Source organism: Lissotriton vulgaris, chromosome 8 (genome assembly GCF_964263255.1).
Source record: "Lissotriton vulgaris chromosome 8, aLisVul1.2, whole genome shotgun sequence".
In the NCBI taxonomy this organism is placed as follows: domain Eukaryota; kingdom Metazoa; phylum Chordata; class Amphibia; order Caudata; family Salamandridae; genus Lissotriton; species Lissotriton vulgaris.
In genome coordinates, this window is record NC_141696.1 from 407,358,220 (window position 1) to 407,372,703 (window position 14,484).

The 14,484-nt window shown below is 39.9% G+C and overlaps 1 protein-coding gene across 1 annotated transcript in view; it reads left to right on the forward strand.

Annotated features, from left to right (window-relative positions):
• VWA3B (von Willebrand factor A domain containing 3B) overlaps positions 1–14,484 on the forward strand; it is a 981,637-nt gene that overhangs the window by 296,391 nt on the left and 670,762 nt on the right. Inside the window, exon 13 of the mRNA XM_086934174.1 lies at positions 3,514–3,612. Coding sequence (XP_086790300.1) covers positions 3,514–3,612 — 99 coding nt within the window. The remainder of the gene's footprint in view (positions 1–3,513; positions 3,613–14,484) is intronic.

A 14,484-nucleotide genomic window follows, 5' to 3' on the forward strand; every position in this document is an offset into this window, starting at 1 on the left:
GTCAATACACATGTGAACTCAATGTATAGAATGAATAGTAGTAATGCACAAATACAGTTTTTGTGGAAAAGTTCCACGCCCTTTTGCTAAATCATGCATGTGCATGTATATCACATGAGTAAACTGTGTGTTGTGCACCTGTATGGTCTCCTTTTACAGTGGTGACTAACATTCCGTTTTCTAAGCCTACAGTTGTTTAATTTGTGGACATTACATATGTGTAGTGTTAGAAAGAATGCATACATTCTAAGAAGATTTTCATTTAACACTTACTTTTCCTTAATTATGGTTATTTCTTACATGCACTGCTGCCCCCACACATCTGGTAAATTATGCATGGTTTGCTGCACTTCACTGCACTTTCTGCACAACCTTTTCCACGTCCCTTAGATAAGTTAAAGGCATAGATAAGTAAGGGAAGTGCATTCCCAAACCATTTTTAAGTCTCAGAAAAGTATCAGTTGTGAGTGTGCAGCGCATTTGTTCTGTGCTCTCTTGACACTCCTCTGAAACTGCTTTGGGTGTACTACTTTTTGCACACCCATTATTAAATTGCGTGCACGTTATGTGTGTATGCATTGTGCACATCTTGCATAATTAAGCCACCCTGCAGCATGAATGTGGCTAATGTACCACTTTGAACTTCAGTAATTGCCTATTACTTTGCTATCTTCTGATCACATTCCTAACTTCTGGCACTATGAGCCGGCCGGAGAAAGGACTCGGAACATTTTCAAAATGTTACTTAAGTTTGTGTTCACAGAAGTTAGGTAGCGAGAAATACTAACATTTTGCGAGTTTGAGGCCGTGGGACAAGGAATGGAAAATTCTCCTTAAGTGGACCTGACTACCCAACTGAGTTACTTGGACCTATCAGCAACGAGAGAGAATCGAAACTATGTCGCTGTCTGAAATTAGAGCATTGATTTCCCTTTCAGAGCTTTGTTCGCCTACTGTTTTTTTCAGTGTGTGAACAAATATCCATTGAGTGTTTTCAATTTTTGTGCAGTATTTTCCCAGATCTGCAGTTTCTTCCTCCTGTGAGGCTCTGCCCTCAACACTCTGTTCATCACTTCACTTATCTGAGACCTGAGATATTTGCAACAGTGCTATGATCTCATAGTAGGATTTTAACTGTAACCCAAGTCTTTTCTCCTTCTACTTTATTTCCTTCCCTCTTGTTTTTTTAGACTGCAAAGAAAAAGGGTTTATGTTTCCAGTTTTTGTTCTACACTTGTTCAGGTTTCATAAGGGCATGGTTTTTGACGTGACATTTCCTTGACCTTACATGTTTCCCAGAGGGTTTGCAGCCTCCCTCCATTGTTTCTCTAAATGACACACAATGAGCTTCTGCTTAGTTCATGTGTGTTGTTACATTTGATGGCAAACGTGGCAATGCACAGTTTTATGACAGCAGTTGAAAGTTTTGTGGTGGCAAAGGGTTACAGAATAATGTGTTTCCCTTCACCTAACCGTAACCATATTCGATCCCTAACTCTGAACTGTGTAACAACAGTTCTGCCAAGCTCAATGGGGCCTATTCATAATTTTGTAGTACGTTTAGTAATACTACAATATTACTAACGTAACACAAAATACTGTTCACATACCTCCCCTCCTATCTTCTCTGTGCTGAGACGCTGCGTACGTAAGTATACATTTTAGTACTAAATTTAGGAGGGACAGAGGGGCGCGTATGAAAAATGGGGAGCACCTATGACTAAAACGAAGGGGTTAAGGGAGGCGTAAGGAGGAGTTACTACCTACCCCACAGATAACTTCTAAATTTCTCAAACGCCAACCAACAGGCTCAAAGCTTTTTTCCAGTAACAGGATAACATGGATCTCATTGTCTCTAAGTGAACCCTATTGTGAACTCTTGAGCTCCAGATTTTTGTGATAACCCAGATCCTAGACCTAAATTACTTGCGTCAACTGTCAAGTAACATTTCGGATTGTGATCATATGGTTTGAGCACACCCACACTTGGCAACTGTTGCCTACTGTCTGAAAATGCAGCATCAAAATCAGTACCCCAAATAAAATCAACTTTGCTCTTAAGAAAATTGGAAATAGGCCTGACCTCGAATGCTAAATCTGGAATAAAATGTGAATAAAATTCACAAACACCTAGGAATGACTTGACCATATTCTTGTAAGCAGGAGATGGCGCTTCAAGAATTGCATCAATCAACCCTGGCTTAGGTCAAACCCCATAGCAAGAGATAACATGACCCAAATATTCAACAGCCCTTTTAATTATAAAATGGAATAGACGTTTACGCCATATAGCACACAGAACATTACACACAGGTTGAACACAGCTCAGACAAGTCACACAACCAGTAACACCATGCACAGAATATCTGTAACCACCATGTAATAGTCATACTACCAACGTAAGAAATGTGCAATTAATTGGAAAAACATTTTGATCGCACCTCACAAATACTAAATACTACTTCTAAAGTTCATTAACAAAAAAATAATTACCACCCTATCATCTAACATGAACAAAGATGATCCATTTTCATCTAATTCCTACACCGCAACCTTCACCACAGAAGCAGCCATAGAGAAAGACAGGAGCTGGATGTTCAAAAGATATCCTCATGGGATGACTCAGATCATGATCTTAGTAGAATAGCAATTATGGCATGGGCACTAGTGCAATCAAGGAAAATGCCCCCCCTTTGACTGCTGTTGGGCATAGTTAAATACAGCAATTATCAGGGTTCAATGGGGCCCTCATGGATCTGGACCTCAGAGCCACTGTACCTGCTGCCACAGTGATAGCTGCACCCCTGCGTGATCTGTGATACAGCCTTTTAATTGTTTGCAATTGTACTGTAGAACAACCAACAGAACTGAACTGCGAGTCCATACTAAAGGCTGACTGTCTATATATAGGGTGATAACACTAACGGACAAAGATATGGGTGTTTGACCTTTGCATTATAGATATATAGCATTGTCAATGACAAAAGGGTGATTCGCATATTAAAGAAATATTTACCATTGTCTTTACTATTTATCTTGGTGTACAGTTGGGTACATTGATTATTCACTATGTTTTGGTCCTTTTTCAATGACCAATTTATTTTGTGGCATTTGTTTACTTTTATGACAGTTTGAAAATGTAGCATATACTTGTTCCTACACTTATTGTAGAACCTGAAATTCATTTCCTTAAAGCTGTTTTTTTGGAGATGTTATCAAGTGGGAGTGGTAGGAAGGGTTGTGTGAGGACCCCAAGGACGTCGTCTGAATCACCATTCCGATTATTTCAATTCATGTAATGCCATCGTTGGTCATCTTAGGTCATAGGTGGTGCAATGTCACATCTGATGCTATACAGATTTTTGTCAAATAACCTCAATAGATTCTATGTCTAAATATGGCAGCAAATAAACTTTACAATTTTTAAGACTATTTTAATGAATTTTTCATATTTTCTCTAAGGAAGAATTATAGATAGCAAACTTGATCATCCAGAAATTCTTTTATTTTCAGGTTGGAAGTTCTACAAACACACTACAAGCCATCCAGCTTGCTCTTGCTGATAGTAGCACATGTGCAGTATATCTGCTCAGTGACGGGAGACCTGATCAGGTAGAGTAATATGCATGTTCCTTATAGAGATTTTATTTTATGTACTGGTACTCTGAACTTTCTGTGGTTGCGTTCTTAGATCTCCTACTGGGGCCATAAGTATCTTTTTTATTATGCTGACATTTTAATATATGTCCTATGACCATTGTATTGTTTTGTGGGGTTCTTTTATAACGTAGAGTATTATAACTGTTATTTTATATGCAGGGGAGAAGTTGTATTTTACATTAACAAAATATATTATGGTAACGACCAATGAGTATAGTACAATGTACATGAAGTTGAAGTTGCTTTTTTATATCATCTCAGTATAAAAGAAAAGCAAACCTTTTGTGAAAGTATATATTTCTTCATGAAAAACATTTTCTGTCCTGTGTTACGCATGGTGTCTTGTGGTATCTTTATTACCTACCAAAAGACAAACTGCCCATCATGGTGTCAACTGGACAAAATAAAATATGTTGCTAAAGAGCAACTTTTTTACAACAGATGATACTCTTTTAGGCAGCACAGATACATTTGGTTATAAGAGTTGAAGGTCCTCCACAACTATACTCATAGGGTGCAGCCATTATTTAAAACCTTACTCACAATGTTAAAGCCATGATGTATAGTCTGTTCCCAGAACATCACCACCAGGAGCTTTTTTGTGTCCTACCCTTAATTGGCAAGGTGCACTAACCTTGTGCACAGGATTCAGTGGCAGCAATGCTTTTTCCGACTTTATTCAGCACCACCATTGACTATATACACAGGAATTTGAGGATCTTTGGTAGAATTGGGGAAAGGGGAATGGGACAAGAGAAAAAACAGAGACAGAGGACTCCACCACTTTGGTTCGTCACACATGTTCATCATGGAAGATTACAGGATGTAGTGGATATCTACAACTCATGAGATATCTTTGAATAACTTGTCATTTAGGTTTCTGTGCCTAACTGTAACAGCAAATGGATATGCCAAAATCTCAGTATTGAGCTGAAACTGATAATTTCTTAAAATAAATATAGAAAACGATGGCAGTAGGCACTCCTAAATGACTATCAAAATGCAGTTTCTTTGATTTACAAAAAAAGTATGTATTATTTATAAAAAACATTTTATTTATTACTTATTTTATCAATACATGTGTTATATTTCTATCTAGGACCCTAATTCGATATTCCCGATTCGTGCCCTTATGTGGTTATAACAAATAATATCCTTATAAACGCATAAGAATCATATCCATATTTAGTAATAGCCCATGCAGTCCAAAACACAGCTAGGCCACTCCCATAGACTCCTAGAAAGCACAACGCGTTCTTTAAACAAACCAAGCCTCCAGCAGCCCGGGAATTCCCCCTGCTATTGTTTTGATTTGCACAAGAACTCCTGGAGTCCAGAAAGAACTGTCAGTTCTTAGTGACGTCTTATGTCCAACCTTACATCAAACCCGGCACCTTTCAGGTATAAATATACCAACGTTGCCTTAAGCAAACACACGGTGGTGGGGAGCAGAGCAACGTTCTACTTGCCCGGGAGCCCAGCTGTTGCTAGAGCCGAAGGAAAACGCCCCTCCCTTTGACGCACTGAGAGAGACGCTGTCTTTTTCTCCAGCCGAGGAAATCCAGCTCCGGTGTTCCCAAGTCACCCTCGCGGGTTGCTGGGAGCTCGAGTCCTGAGAAACGAGATACAAGACCTCCTTCATTCTATAACCAAGGTACGGAGCTGATTAAAACCTTAGAGAGAATTCTTGATTTCGATACTTGGCAAAAACCTAACTTAACTTAAAACTGCAACTTACTTACTCCATCCCACGTATTAGGCTTAGTTCAGGTACACCGGGGTAGGCGTATCTTAGAAGCACCAGTTGAGTTCGTTAGTCAATGTTTTTATGTATGTATATATTTTATCCATTTTAAAGTATCATATGGCTAAGAAACCATATCAATGCTTTTACAGTATTATTTCATAATACTACATTTACTGTACGCACTTTACTTTATAATAAGCATTGCAATTGTGGCAATTCATTTCTCTTGCATGAGAAAGAAGACTGCTCAATAAAATAACACCTTTTATTGAAAACGCTCGTCTCTCTATTTCTCTGCACTCTGGTGAAATTAAGCATGCACCATGGACTGAGTGAAATAGCTGACTATTGTTTTCACACAACTTTAGAGATACACTCTTTATTCTGAGGGAGCAAAGTTGTCATGTTTATGCGGTTGTCAGAAACGAATCCCTTCTTGTCTAAATCAGGACAGTTAACCCTTTCCTGAACATTCGAGAAAGTTTCTAGTGACCTCTGAGCTAGCTGGCAAAACTAATTAAGTCTAACATAGTCAGTAGAGACCTAGATGACCTCAGTCCTACGTCTATACTGCTGTTTATGTCATTCCTATGCGCAGAGCCTATTGGGAATATAGGAACTACACACACATGATTTAGTAATAAATCTGCACATTAGTTCCATATTACACAATAAACAAGATCCACAAACTTGAAACAAAAATTCACCACAGATGATATTTAAAAATTTTCAAGAAGATATATTAAATGGTAACGCTTCCAACAGTGAGGTATCCCAAACATTATAGAGATAACCACCCACCAGCCAACAATGTGTTATAAGGCCCCTGTCTCCCTTTCAAGATGCAGTGGAATGCACCAATCCCATCCACATGCATAATGTTCCATGTCCACTTGGTTCAACCTTTTCCACAGTGTTTCAACCAAAAAAGTCTAATTCCCATTAACAACTTAGTTTATACTTATCTGTTTGTTGTCGTGTTAGTAGGAAACTATCATGTTGGAGTGCACCTATACGTTGGACAGATTATCCTGTTTATTTGTCCCACTTATTTTTATTTTCTGAAAGCTAAATATAGAAAGAATGAGTACCTGAAACATACACATATATACATTCACTGAAAAAAACAAACGTTAAACGGTAGGTGAAAATGTCAGTTAAAACATAATGTTTTAAAATTCACCATTTATAGTTATCTCAAGTAACTATAACTCATGCCCTATAATAACTATAACTCATGTCCTTGTCATGCACTGCTTGTACCCTCATATATTACATTACTCATGACATGTTAAATGACTGCATTGATAACATCCTAATGATATCTGAAAGGAAATTATTAATAACAGCATTGTTCATGGAGAGGGCACGAGTTATAGTTACTTTAGAGCATGAGTGAGATAACTACAACAGGGACATTTCAGTGGTTTTGTTATTTTAAAACATTACATTTTAACAGACATTTCCACCTAACTATAACATCCCTTTAACCTGTTTCTGTATCAGTACATTTTTAGGGTTTTTAAAATGTAAAGTAGATATTCTTACAACTCCTAACTATAGCGCCACGTTAACATTTGCTTCTCTCAGTGAATTCTATTTTTTTTAAAAGTGATGTAAGATGTCCATCACTGTGCATGGCATGGGGTTTGCTGCAGAGCCTGGCCTGTGGCCTGCCCCTGCACCTAACCCTCTGTGGGTGCCTAAATCCTCGCCACGCACGGCCAAAGGTTCTGTTGTGATTATCCAGATGGTCGCTCTGGGATTCATAGTGGATCTGTGGATACACAAATTCCAATAAAACTATTTTTTGTAACTGGATCCTAGGACCACCTCCCCCACCCCCACAATCAATGCCAGGGTGTCAGGGTACCCCTACCCTGTCCACTTATACCTTATTTTATTTTGTAGGACCATGTCCCGAGTCCTAAGATGGTGATGCCATCTTTTCCTTCACGCTGTGCTCAAGCGCTTGGATCTGCCGATCATCTGGGGTTGATCTGCGGTTGAACCATGGCGCGAAATATACATACTTTTTTAGCCTTATTTTCTCCAAAACTACTGAACAGATTTACTCTAAATTACATACATAATGGGTAACTATGTAATTTGGTGAAATACTGTCATAGAAGGGTTCTAGTACCTTCATAAACCACGAGGACTAAGAGTTTTGTACATGTCACATAAACCCAAGATGGTGATGTAGGACCATATTATGCATGATACCCCTTAAACAGTTGTTATATTACATATTTATTTTGGGTCATTTTAAAAGGTGTTCTTCAAAGTACAGCTAGCAATGTGCATAGTTTGTAATGAGAATATTGAGGCTTTGTTTACCTGTAGTGAATAAATATTAATAAAACAATGCTGATGGTTAGTGAATTTAGGCAATTCTGTGGCTGCATTGTTTATTGCATAAATATAGATTTAATGCATTTTCCACATAATTTGCTAAATTTGCAGATTTCACTGAAAATATTATTTTTATGTCAAATATACTATAAAATTCAGACATACAATGTGTAATTTTACATTTTTTACATATAATTTAAATAACTAGTTGACATGAGGTAGCCCTCCATTTTGCATAATTATAGTATTGTTAAAGCTCTGCAGAATGGTTTGGGGGCTGTCAATGTGATGATCAAATCCATATATGACAGGCAACTTTGATATCTAGACCATATTTCCCAATTCTCTGTGAAATATCGATATTTACAACTCTGTATTATGTACAATGAACTCATCAAAACAAGTCATATATATATATATAATACTGTGGCAGTCAAGAGTGTACCGTTATAGCTAGGGCCAGAATCCCATAGGCAATAGATTTTTTGGTTTGCTCCCACACCATGCACTGCTTATTACCTCACATTTTACGTCACTCATGGCATGTTCTATGCTATCATTGATAACATAAATGAGACATTTAAAATTACATCTCTGTGCTTGGCGAGGTTGCAAGTTTTAGTTACTTCATTCTCATAACTACCATTTTCATCTACCTATAACATCACTTTAACCGTAAGCTTTTTCAGTGAATTTATTGTTTTTTTCAATCTAATTAATCTATATATTACAAAGTGGTGTTGTCACTGTGTGTTATAGTTAGGACCTTGTTATCATAGAAAATTGTTTTATTTTATTTGTTAATAACTTTGTCGCCGGGAGACTAATCATCATGAAACTTTCCCCAAAACGTTTTTCTGCCTCAGCTCCTTCATTGAAAAATTTGTGGTGAGCTGTAAGGCAGGAGGCCAAGAACAAAAGTGGATCCTAAAACGCAATCTGCCCATGCGATTTCCTTAGGGAGTTTTGAACAGTGCTATAGACCAAAGTGCTAAATAGAATTACACCAAATTTGATAGAAGGCTAGGCCCCCCGAAAATGTGCTTTTTGTGATTTGGTGTAAATCTGTTCAGTAGGTTTTGAGAAATTAAGGTTTAAAATGTATATACATCTGGATGGTTGGGTTTGCGAGACACTTGCAAAAGTCCAGCGGACACGCAACTTCAAATATTAGAGTGATCTGATTGGCTGAAGGGGCTTGTTTTCCCATGGGTCACCTCACTCCCATTGGTCACCTCACTCCTGTGAGTGTCTTGCAGGAGCTTGTGCTTGGGTTTACTGGCTGCAACATGTAGAAATATGTTGCAGCAGCCATTACAGGACTTGGGGACCTGGTCCCCAGTCCTGAAAAAAATTAAAACAAAAAAAAGGTATAAGAGAGCAGGTTAGAAGTATCCTGACCCCCCCTAGACCTTGGGAGGGGGCGTGTGGGGGAGAGGGGTCGCAGAAGGACCTTCCTGGGTGAAATAAAAAAAGGGACGTCATGATGCTGCGGGAGTCCTGTAGGAGCCAGTGCAGGTCAAGCCGTGGGGGATTGGGTACAGGACCTGTGGCCAACATCTGCTGTGCATCTGAAGGCTGTGCCTGCCGGGGGTTGGCCGACTATAGGGGGTTGGCCAGCCACAGCGGGGTGGGTGCCTGCAAGGTTTGGGCACAGGGCCTGGCCAGTGCAGATCAGGGAATTCTCCTCTGTTGCTCCTTGGTGGACTCTCTACAACATTACATCCTGGCACCAGTAACCTTTAGACTCCTTAGAAAACATAAATGCATACATGTAACCAACCCCCACCAATGGGCATGCATGTACAATGGCATATTTACGTATGATAATAACATTTTACTTTACGTTAACAAAACTAGAAATTCACTGTAAAAACAATGGTTAAAGTCAGTTTGTAGTTGGGTATGATAATAATATCTTACTTTACATTAAACAAACTTTAGAAACTCACTGAAAAAACAAAGGTTAAAGTAACGTTATAGTTAGGTGAGATTGCTAGTTTGACCATAACATTTCAAACAAAAAAAAAGGCCTAGGTAAATACACAACCTTTTACCTACATTTGTCCTACCTTGCTCTACATACCGATTCTGGCGCTTACCTTTTGCCTAGTTATGTGCCAAATAAATGTGTGGTTTTCTTCGAAACCTAGCCTCATTTATTATGCATGGGGATTCTTAGTATCACAGCAGGATTACCATCTTCTGTATAATAACTCTGTACAAGAATCACAGCTATCATCATTCTTGAATGATAGGCCCACAGTACCATTCTAGGTAGACCCTCTGAGGGTACCTTTTGGATATGAAAGCACCACATCTTCGCTGGGCAAACCAGAGGAGAAGCTTCCATAGTGACCCGACACTGGAGTCCCTACACACAGAACCTCCAGCACGCAGTGGTGTGACAGCCTTTCCAGGGTGTTCTTTTCCATCAGGTAATGCTGGTGGCTCTTTCCTAGGGGAATTCTTGGCTTCACACCTACATACATCCTAGGTACACTTAGGCACTCTTAGTTAGGGTTTGCATCTTAGGAGTACGCTTGTTTGTTGTCGTGTATCTATATGCCTGCATATATTCACTGTTTTAGCACCATGGTCCATGGTAGAATTCTACCTTCTATTTACTCTTTTGGTTCTTGCCTTCATTTATATCTGTTTCTGTCTAATGGTTGACGCACCCCACATATTTCATACTAGATTGATGCTGCTTCAATAAATGCGTATTGAAACATGTCCCCATCTTTTATTCTTTGTATCTCTCTGAGAAGAAGTGAGCATGAGTGACTGAATGAAAAGTACTGTACTGTTTTCACAATCCCTGAAGGATCAAGGGTTGTCATGTTTGATAGTTGCCAGAAACTATTCGCTCCTTTTTAAGGTTAGAGGGCTTATAGTGGCACTGTGAGCAAGCTGGTCTAAAGGCTGACATATCCTTTTGGGGTGTTGTCAGGGTTCTGAGAAAAAGAGTGTGGGGTATTTTCAGGTTTCTGAGAAAAAGAGTTCACGAACTCCAATGCGCCACCGTAAACTTGAGTGGTCCAGTCCTGAAACGATCACCCGCTCGAAATAAATTGCGGTGGATCGTGGCACACAACAAAGCAGTCTACCGGGTACTCCCAAAAGGGAGAACAGCATTGGCTGTTGCCGGTCTAGTCTTGCGTACCTGGACACGGGTGCGAGATCTAGACCAGCTGTGAAGTGCGTCAGTTGATTTGCAAACTGCGCACTTCACCAACGGTTTAGTGTCCAGTTAGTTAGAAAATAGATTAGAGTTTTCAAGCCAAGCTTAGGTGTAGGTTAGAGCGCCTCATAACGTTGGTTAGTTAGATAGGTTTTTAGACATTTTTCATAGGAATTTCATAGTAGTTCACAAATAGGGAATCGTTAATAGAAAATCAATTGCTCGTCACTCACCTACCGGTACTTCAGTTCCTGCTCTTCTCTGCTGGACAGTTGATGGAGGAGTCTCTTGAAGAACACCTATGGAAGAAAATAAGAAGGAGAATTCAGAAGAAAGCAAGTAAGAGAGAGACAGAGAGAGTGTAGTAAGACTAATGTATGGATATAAGTAAAACTTAAACTATATTAGAAAATACTAAAGTTTGGAATGTTTATATAGCCTGCAGATGTTATTATCTTACATTAAAGAATAGAAGAGGAGCTAAAGCCTAGGAAGAACTGGGTAAGGAAGATAGAGAGAGAAGGTGTTAGAGAGCGAGTGGGGGAGGGATTGTCAAAGAGATAATAACTGTGTGCTTTCTGTTACAGTAATTTCCACATTAGTGCAAGAAGAGCGATAGAGAGAGTAAGAAAGAAAAGAGCTTACTGAAGGAAGAAGAAAGCAGTTTGGAAACTCCAGGGAAGGCAGGCAGTATCTTCTTTGTCCAAGTCCCCTTTCCCCAGACGGGGTTCACACGGCCACCAGTTTCATTTGGTGGTGGTGGGAAGTTCTGTGGTGGTAATTAGGAAAATCTCTTTATTCTGCTCCTGGGAGTGTTGGCATAGTGAGTACCAACCAACCATGACAGAGTGAAGGGCCCATGGGCCTTACTCACCCGAGCAGAATGGCTGAAGGGTTAGATTTAAAACATTTAGGAAATGTTCTTAAGGAAATTCAGCAAGAACTAATGGCAGTGAGTGAGGAGAATAAAGTAATCAAATTTGAGATGGAGGCCACTAGACTTGAGACCAAAGAAATGGTTGCCCAGTTGAAGAGTGAAGGGTTTGGGAATAGGTTTCATTCACCCCCCTCAGGAAGGAACATGTTTAATCAAAGTTCGGCGGCTAGTGTGGGGTCCACCACTCCGGTTATTCATTCTTTGGCCCAAGTAATTCCATTGTCTCCGCCGGAGCGCTTCAGTGGGGATCCCCAAAAGGCTAACATTTTCTTGACTCAGTGCTCTTTGCAATTCATGTGTCGGCCCACAGTCTTTCCAGATGCACAGTCTCGAATTGCCTTCATTCTGTCTTACCTCAATGGAGACACAGCTTTATGGTCTAAGCCTTGGTCACTGAAGATGCACCCATTTTATATAACTTCGAGGAGTTAAAAAAAGAATTGATGCGCATTTTTGATCGTCGGAAGGTCGCACTGGCTACAGATAACGAATTGCTGGAATTGAGACAAGGGAACCGAGAACTAGTCACTTACCTTGCGCAATTCAACAAACTAGTCGTAGAAACTGATTGGCCGGAGTCCAAAAGAGCTGCCCTGTTCTTTTGGGGTTTGAAAGATGATTTAAAGATGCCTTGTCGCAAATTCCAAATCGCCCTACCGAAGTTTCAGCCTTAATTGACCTGGTTTTGGAGATAGACTCACGACAAACCGAAAGAAGGGGCGAAAGAAAACGTGAATTTCGACCAAGTGTTTCCCGCTTTGATCAGGTTAGGTCAGAAGTAGTTAGATCTGGAGATCAAGAGCATGGTGCTGAACCTATGCAAATTGGAACAATTGGAGTATCTCTTTCCAAAGAAGAGAAGGAAAAACGTAGACAGAAAAATGAATGCCTTTATTGTGGAACCAGTGGACACTTCGTAAAGGAATGTCTCAAGAAGCCAAAAACCTTCAAGAAGGAAAACTCTGAGCACCACCAGTGGAGGGAGTTGGGCTGGTGGTTGCAAACAAGGATACAACTCCAATTTCACACCAAGTTGCAAATACATTACAATCTTCCACTCCACACCTCATTTTGACGATGACTCTGAAGTTCTGAAGTTCTGAGATCGAGTTCTATCCGGAGTAGTGGTGATGCTGGATTCAAGAGCTACTAGGAACTTTTGTGACCTTAAGTATGCCTCGAGAATAGGTTTGAAGGCCTTATCTAAGGAGAGAAGTGAGGCGGTTACAGCCGTCGATGGAACTAATTTATCCTCCGATTCCATTACCAGTCACACAGAGGTTGTGGAGCTTGTCTCTGTCAAGGGTCATAGAGAGGACATTCAATTCAATCTAATTGATGCCCCGCAGTTCGGAATCAAACTGGGGCTGCCTTAGCTGACAGAACACAACCCAACGATTAACTGGAGTGATCGAACTGTGAAGTTTAACTCTAGCTATTGTTTCGAACATTGCTTCGGTGAGAAGCTGAAAGAGCAAGATGGAAACTCAGCAGCCTTACTATGCGAGCGGAGGATGATGGTGTGTGCGGTACAAACTGTGACCCTACCTGTTGAATACCAGGAGTTTGCGGAAGTGTTCAGTGAATCTGAATCGAAAAAAGTTGCCCCCACATCGGTCATATGACTGTAAAATCAACTTAGTACCAGGATCCAATCTCCCCTGTAGTCGAATTTATGCGCTCACCGAAGCTGAGAACCAACATTTGAAGGATTACAATCAGAAGTACTTGGAAAAATGATTCATTCGACATTCCCAGTCCCCTGTCTTTTCTCCGCCAGTTTTTGTCCTGAAACAGAATGGAGAATTGAGAATGTGTATCGACTATCGCGTCTTGACCAAGATTACAATTAAGAACCATTATCCTCGCCCACTGATCTCTGTTCTCCTGGACTAACTAAAAGGTGCCAAAATCTTCACAAAGTTAGACTTACAGGGAGCCTACCATCTAATCCGAGTGAGAAGTGGTGACAAATGGAAAACTGCATTTAGAACGAAGTATGGATTATATGAGTACCAATTCATGGCCTACGAATTAAGCAACGCCCCTGCAGCCTTCCAATACTTTATTAATGATGTCTTGAAAGAGTTCATAGATCACTGCGCTATCGTCTACATCAACGATATTTTGATCTACTCATCATGTGAAGAGGAACATCAACAGCAGGTCAAAAAAGTCTTGCGCTGTCTAAAGGAAAATTAACTCTACGTAAAATTGGAAAAATTTGCTTTTGGAGTGAAATCTGTAGATTTCTTGGGATTCGTAATTGCACCTGAAGGCTTAACCATGGATGTAAAAATAATTGAGACTGTGTTAAATTGGCCTTCACCAACCTCAGTGAAAGAAATACAGAGCTTCAATAGGTTTGCAAATTACTATAGCAGATTCATTCAAGATTTTTCTCTAAAGGTAACACCCATCACTAGGTTGTTACGAAAGGGAGTCCCTTTTCAATGCACTATTGGGCCAGAAGATGCCTTCCAGTTCCTGAAGAAGGGTTTTACCTCTACATCCATTATACTTCACGCGGAACCAACACAACCATTTTACCTGGAGACCAATGCTTCTGAACAGGCCATTGGAGGGGTGCTTTCACAGAGA